General features: G+C 46.1%; 1 protein-coding gene and 1 pseudogene across 2 annotated transcripts; one reads left to right on the forward strand and one right to left on the reverse strand.

Moving 5' to 3' along the window:
* On the reverse strand, positions 1-1,140 carry LOC116083858 (annotated as a pseudogene). Its single transcript, XR_004115931.1, has one exon. The product of XR_004115931.1 is annotated as a ubiquitin-conjugating enzyme E2 R2 pseudogene (transcript).
* LOC116083846 (olfactory receptor 1361-like) lies at positions 624-5,344 on the forward strand. The gene is made up of 2 exons (XM_031360629.1): positions 624-733; positions 4,385-5,344. Exon 2 carries the CDS (start codon positions 4,400-4,402, stop codon positions 5,342-5,344), a length of 945 nt encoding a protein of 314 aa, XP_031216489.1. The 5' UTR covers positions 624-733; positions 4,385-4,399.
* Positions 5,345-7,047: the final 1,703 nt, after the last annotated feature.

Genomic DNA, 7,047 nt, shown 5'->3' on the forward strand with positions numbered 1-7,047 from the left:
TTTCTTTTGCTACCCAATATATGCAGCACTTGTGGACTCCCAGTGGGCTCCCAGCTTTAAACACAATGACTCGAATAGACTAATTCTCCAAGAATCTAAAAACAGACAAAGGTGTTTTGCTGTGAACATTCTGCAGAGATGAGGTGAGGTGGGAGCTTGAGGGGTGGTGGCTGTTTTTAAAAAAGAATCAATACAGTGATGGCAGGGAAAGAATGCAAGACTTGAGACAATCTGTGGAGGAACTCTCTCTCCAGTAAAGGTCCATAAAGGAGCAAACTGAGATCATCCGCAAGAGGCAGCAGGGGCTGGCTGCTTCCCCACCCCAGGAGTAAGTTTTTGCTGAGTGGCCACTGTAGATCCCCACTTGCTCCCCTCCCTTTGGCCTGAGATGTCAGGGCAGTACAGGGGCACTGAAGGAACATGTCATGACTCCTCATTTCCAAAATCATCATCATCATAACAGTCGGCATCTTCTTCCTCATCATCTTCATCATCAATGTCGTCGTCATACAAGTCGTCATAAAGCAAATCTGAGCTGTTGTCATTGGAAGGCACGTTAGTTTTGATGCAGTACTCTGCCAGGGTTGTGGGGACCTTCACTCCATCCCTTTCTGCTTCAGCTTTAGTGGCTGAGACCTGTTTCCTAATGATTTCAGCATATTCCTTATCTTTTCCTTTGCTGTCCCTCCATTTCCTGAACATGACTGAAGCATCCACATTGGCTGGAGAAAAGGTATTGGGCTCATTAAGCAGTGAGATTACACTTAACAGGATAGTCCTAACGTTCTGAGTAGGATTCCACCTCTCAGAGGGCAGTTCTCCACTCTGTGGGTCATCTACAGGCGGATGAAGAATTGAAATGCATACATCTCCATTCTCATAAATGTTGGGGTGTCACATTTTGGTCAAGAATCTGAAAGTAGGTGGTGAATACGGGTAGTCAATAGGAAATTTAATATGTGCCTTGAAGTAGCCGCCTTCGTAGAGGGTGTTAGGGGGTCCGAAGATGGCCACCTCCCAGTTGTAGAGGTCGGACTCATCCACCAGAGTGATCCGGAAGCCCTCCACCGGTTCCTCCTGCAGGGATTTCAGCTCAAGCATCAGGGCTTTTTGCGAGCTGTTCATCTGCTGCTGGGCCATCGCTGCGGCGGCGGCGGCGGCGGCGGTGGCTTTGGCCGTTTGCACTTGCCTTTTGCCATCTGGATATCGGTGGTGTTTGTTGGTTTGGGTGACTGCCTGGAGTCTGCCTCTTTTGTCCCTTGGTTGCTTCAGGTCTCTTGGTAAACCTGCAGCCTTGGCTGTAGCAGACCACCTGTGGGGCCTTCCAACTGGTGGCTCTTCACAGGAGTGGAGAAGCTGCTGAACTGTTGCCCTGGCTGCAATAGATCTCCTAGGTGGCCCTCAAACTGTTGGGTCTTCAGTGGAGCAGTCAAGCTGTTGTCCAATTGCTCTGAGTGCAGTTGATCCTCAACTACTCTGTGTGCAGGGGATCCTCTACTACTCTGTGTGCAGCGGATCCGCTACTGCTCTGAGTGCAGTGGATCCTCTACTGCTCTGTGTGCAGCAGGTCCTCTACTGCTCTGAGTGCAGCAGGTCCTCTACTGCTCTGAGTGCAGTTGATCCTCAACTACTCTGTGTGCAGTGGATCCTCTACTACTCTGTGTGCAGCGGATCCGCTACTGCTCTGAGTGCAGCAGGTCCTCTACTACTCTGTGTGCAGCGGATCCGCTACTGCTCTGAGTGCAGCAGGTCCTCTACTGCTCTGAGTGCAGCAGGTCCTCTACTGCTCTGAGTGCAGCAGGTCCTCTACTGCTCTGAGTGCCGCAGGTCCTCTACTGCTCTGAGTGCAGTGGATCCTCTACTGCTCTGAGTGCAGTGGATCCGCTACTGCTCTGAGTGCAGTGGATCCTCTACTGCTCTGAGTGCAGTGGGTCCTCTACTGCTCTTTGTGCAGTGGATCCTCTACTGCTCTGTGTGCAGTGGATCCTCTACTGCTCTGAGTGCAGTGGATCCTCTACTGCTCTGAGTGCAGTGGATCCGCTACTGCTCTGAGTGCAGTGGATCCTCTACTGCTCTGAGTGCAGTGGGTCCTCTACTGCTCTGTGTGCAGTGGATCCTCTACTGCTCTGTGTGCAGTGGATCCTCTACTACTCTGAGTGCAGTGGGTCTTCTACTTCTCTGAGTTTAGCAAAGTTGGGTCAGGATATAGTGTCTTCACTGGAGCAGCCAGCAGAAAGGACCGGGCGGAAGGAGCAGAAGGGATGGAAGGGGAGTGGTATTTGGGAAGGGACGGGTTTTGGTGGGTGATGGGTCCTGAGTCAACTGGGCTCCCAACAGCAGCTCTGGGACTCTGGAGGAGGGGGAAGAGGTGGTTCTTACCAACTTCTCTGAGTTTAGTGGGTCATCTAGGATGGGTCAGGATATGGTGTCTTCACTGGAGCAGACCAACTAAGTGTCTGCCTCAGCCGGAGCCACACACTTAAGAGCATATAGATTAAAAAAAAAAGAGCATATAGATTTGCAGATGTGGGTGATCCATTGTGAGCTAGGATGACAGCCCATGGAAGACTGTTCTCGGTGCATGCATTTTCAGTCATGTCTGGCCAGGTACTCTTCCTTCTTTTCTCATTTTTGCTGCATTTTACACCAAATTCTTTAGGGATTACCCTCAAGTCTCATTCCATCTATTCCAATCTCACCTTTCATCTTTCCATTTGTAAATACATCATAAGTTCTGTACAGTAAACAATGAGACGGGAGACATAATTGTGACATTCTCCAAATAGAGCTGTAATGCCTCCAGTTTCTGTACTGTAAGAAAAGATTCTGGGCTAGTGCAAACCTACAGGCACTAGTGCAACCTCACTGAGATGATGACACTCGCAGGGAGTTTCCTGTGGGATCTGTCTCCACCAAAATTGCTTATCCCCATGTTCTGATCTGGGAGTAAGATGCTTTACTTCTTCCTCATTGTTGGTCCACAGAGAGCAGAAGCTAGGAAGGAGGATCACTGTCTGCCTGTCTTTAATGAGGTGCTCAGGGAGTCTAGCCTAGTGGGAAGGGTGCAGTAAATATCTGTCTGAGTCCCAAACCTCCTTGCTGCACAGAGGGCCCGGATGGGGATCACCCACTCTGCACTTGCTCAGAAGCCTCCTAGGATTCTGACCTTTTCTGATCCTTAGAATAAAGACTCAATTGCCCAGCAGCTCCAAGTTAGTGAACATGGGGCAGTTGCAGCACTGAGCTGTCAGGTATTGTAACAGCAGCATAGATGCCAATTTTTTCCCTAAAAGGTTATGCTCACTCATCCATGTTGAAGGACCAGTAGCAGTGATTGTGAGTCTGTGAGGCTCAATTTGAGTTGAACACAACAGTAACTAGCTCTTTCTCATTAAAACATTTAATGATCGTGTGTGTGTGTGTGTGTGTGTGTGTGCAGCATATGTGGAGGCCAGAGCACAACTTTTAAGGGAATTCTTTTTCTCCTTCTACCATATAGATCCCAAGATGGCTTGGACCCAGCTCATCAGGCTTGGGTTAAAAACCTTTACATGTTGAGCCATCTTTCTGAACCCTGCTAGTTTTCTTTTCTTTTTTTTCCTTTTCTATGAGGTGCTAAGGACTAGAAGAAAAACAGAGACAGTTAAACAGAGATGTACATGATATCAGGGAAGGGCCATCTGTGCATACATTAAGACAATGTATGTATTACTGGATTTGCGGGGGTACACATGCTGCAGAGTACATGTGGAAGACAAGGGATAACTGGGGTGGGTTCTCTATACAGCACACACACAAACACACAAATTCAAGTGATCTTTAACACCTTTACTAGTGTTTGGGTGTCAAACGCAGGTTTTCAGGTTTAGTTCAGTAAACACCTTTACCCACTGAAACATTCCACAGCTCTTGCACTTATATTTTATGTTGTATTTAGCGAAGTACAGGGTGAACCTGGTGTGTCCAGAACCATCTACGACTGAGCATTGGAAGCTGAGTGTATGAAGACTATGGGTAGATCCTGAGTCAACCAATCTAAAGCAAGCTTGCTTTTTTAAAGCATATATTTTGTTTTTTCCATTCATTTTATTTTAGGTCTTAAGGTGTTTTACCTGAATGTTTGTATGCTGAAAGATACAGTGCCCACAGAGTCCAGAAGAGGGAAATAAAGCACCTAGAAAAAGGTTATACACTATTGCTAGACATGCTGTTGGGGCTGAAGATTGAGCCTGGGTCATTGGAAGATTAGTAAGGCTTTATAATTGTTGAAATATTTTCCCAGCCCTGTTACAGTTTAAAAAAAAAAAAACACGGCAATGTCTATAGTATGATTTGTTGGATTCAGATCCTTAGTTTCATACATTTCTGCTTCTCTTCTTTATAGCTGGGCTAAAAATCTATGGGAGGCACCAACCAGTCGAGTGTCACTGAGTTCTTCCTCCTGGGACTCTCCAGGCAGCCCCAGCAGCAGCAGCAGCTCCTCTTCCTGCTCTTCCTCATCATGTACCTGGCCACTGTGCTGGGAAACCTGCTCATCATCCTGGCCATCAGCACAGACTCCCGCCTGCACACCCCCATGTACTTCTTCCTCAGCAACCTGTCCTTTGTGGATGTCTGCTTCTCCTCCACCACTGTCCCCAAGGTATTGGCTATTCACATACTCAGAAATCAAGCCATTTCGTTCTCTGGGTGCCTCACACAGCTGTATTTTCTCTGTGTGTTTGTGGACATGGACAATTTCCTGCTGGCTGTGATGGCCTATGACCGATTTGTGGCCATATGCCACCCTTTACACTACACAACAAAGATGACCCATCAGCTCTGTGCCCTTCTTGTTGTTGGGTCCTGGGTGGTAGCCAGCTTGAATGCTCTGTTGCACACCCTTCTCATGGCTCGACTTTCCTTCTGTGGGGACAATGTGATCCCCCACTTCTTCTGTGAAGTGACTCCCCTGCTGAAACTCTCCTGCTCAGACACACATCTCAACCAGCTCATGATTCTTACGGTTGCAGGGCTGATAATGTTAGCCCCATTTGTTTGCATCCTTGTGTCTTACATCCTTATTACTTGTGCTGTCCTGAGAGTCTCATCCACAGGAGGAAGATGGAAAGCCTTCTCCACTTGTGGCTCCCACCTGGCTGTGGTCTGCCTCTTCTATGGCACCATCATATCCCTGTATTTCAATCCCTCATCTTCTCACTCAGCTGGGAGGGACATGGCAGCTGCCATGATGTACACGGTGGTGACCCCCATGCTGAACCCTTTCATCTACAGCCTGAGGAACAGGGACATGAAAGGGGCTTTAAGGAAAGTGCTTACCATGAAATTTCCATCTAAGCAGTAATGGTGAAAGTGTCAAACACTACAGAGGGAACTAATGTCTAAGAATTATTCATGTTTCATCAACTATCTGAAACTGAGTACTTGTCTTTTGTAAGCAAAGCATCTACTATCTCTTCCACATACAAAACCCAGGATACAAATCTTTTAGATAAAAGAATGAAAAAATTTTTTTCAAAAATGTCATTTGCATTGTCACATTAATACCATCACAGAACTCACCATGAGCACCCCTGCACAGGGTTGGAGAAGAGCAAGGAGTCCCAATGGGACAACACTGGCAAGTGACTCATGGTAAGCTCAAAACTGGGTCAGGTGTTGTCAGAATGGGGAATTGATTCCTGCTCCAGATGGATGTGGTTTCCGAGTTATGATAATTCTGAATGGCTGTGTTTATGCAGTTCAGTAGAAGACTGAGTTCTGATTGGTGACACATATCTAGTATTTTCAGGGCAATAGGTGTGCCACTATTTTGTTGGCATCAGCAGACCCTCTGTTTTTGTGGTCTTCCGTGCTATCATCATCTTGTGCTATCACTGTATCAGAGACCTGTTTGCTACTGACATTCTTTGGAATGCTCCATGTTCTTTGACAGCGTGTCAGCACCCAACTGGGAGTATCCTGGCTACCTCTGGGAAATCACAACTGATCATTCTTTCTCACCACAGAGACCTCAACCTAAGCCCATTTCACAGGAAGATCAGACTTGGTGGGTTGAAAAGTGAGGGTTTGCAGCTCCAGGAAACCCTACTTCTGCAGCTCATTTGGACTTACTATGTTATTCTTGTTATCTGGGAATTGCCTAGCATATAACATTATGGTGAAATAGGTTGATTAATAAAAATGAACTGTGCCTTCTACAATTCTAGTGTGCAGACATGTCAGGCCTTCTGTCCTCTTTTCCTGCCTCTGTCAGTGTTTGCTGGTGTTCTCATGTAGCTACTATATTGTTGTTGTTTGGTTTGAGACAGAGTCTATGCAAGCCTGGCTGTCCTGGAACTTTCACTTAGTAAAAAAATTATATATTGTTGGCTTTTGATTTTCATTTTATAGTAAAACTTGTAAAGTTAGTGCCTTCAACTTGGTTTTGCTGATCTTGTATATTTTTATTTCTTAGATTTTTATTTTTTCAATTGTAATGTAAATTTTCATTAATTATATTTTTATCTTTTACTTTCATTTTTTTCTTTTTTTCTTTCTGTCTTTCTCTCTCTCTCCCTTCCTTCCTTCCTTCCTTCCTGTCTTCCTTCCTTCCTTCCTTCCTTCCTTCCTTCCTTCCTTCCTTCCTTCCTTCCTTTCACTCCCACCAAGTTTAACTTTTTCTGCCATACAATCTGAAGTGTTGCCTTCCATTGGACTGTGGTCAAGTTAAAGAGGCTAAACTCTTAATGAAAACTGACCCTCCCTTTCCTACTGGCTAACACTTGCCAACAGCTCTCCAGCTAGGACCTAGCAGTGAGACTTTATACCCACTTCCTCTGCTGCTTCTGTCTAGCTTCTGCTTACACAAGTCACACATATGTTGTCCTCCCCTGTGAGCCCGTGTGTGCAGCTGGGCCCAGAAGACATCCACCAGCTCTAGTTCTTACACTCTTTATGGTTAAATTGGGAGGATTTCTGAGATGTATAGATTATTGTATTTAAATGAATTTGAGACATCTTCAGCCATTATTTCTGAAAGCAACTCTCCCACTCCTTGTCCCTTCC

This window comes from Mastomys coucha, unplaced genomic scaffold (genome assembly GCF_008632895.1).
Source record: "Mastomys coucha isolate ucsf_1 unplaced genomic scaffold, UCSF_Mcou_1 pScaffold12, whole genome shotgun sequence".
Taxonomy (NCBI): domain Eukaryota; kingdom Metazoa; phylum Chordata; class Mammalia; order Rodentia; family Muridae; genus Mastomys; species Mastomys coucha.

Excerpts from the sequence above, each read along its gene's own strand:
- LOC116083846 (XM_031360629.1), top strand. The coding sequence starts at position 4,400 with ATGGGAGGCACCAACCAGTCGAGTGTCACTGAGTTCTTCCTCCTGGGA.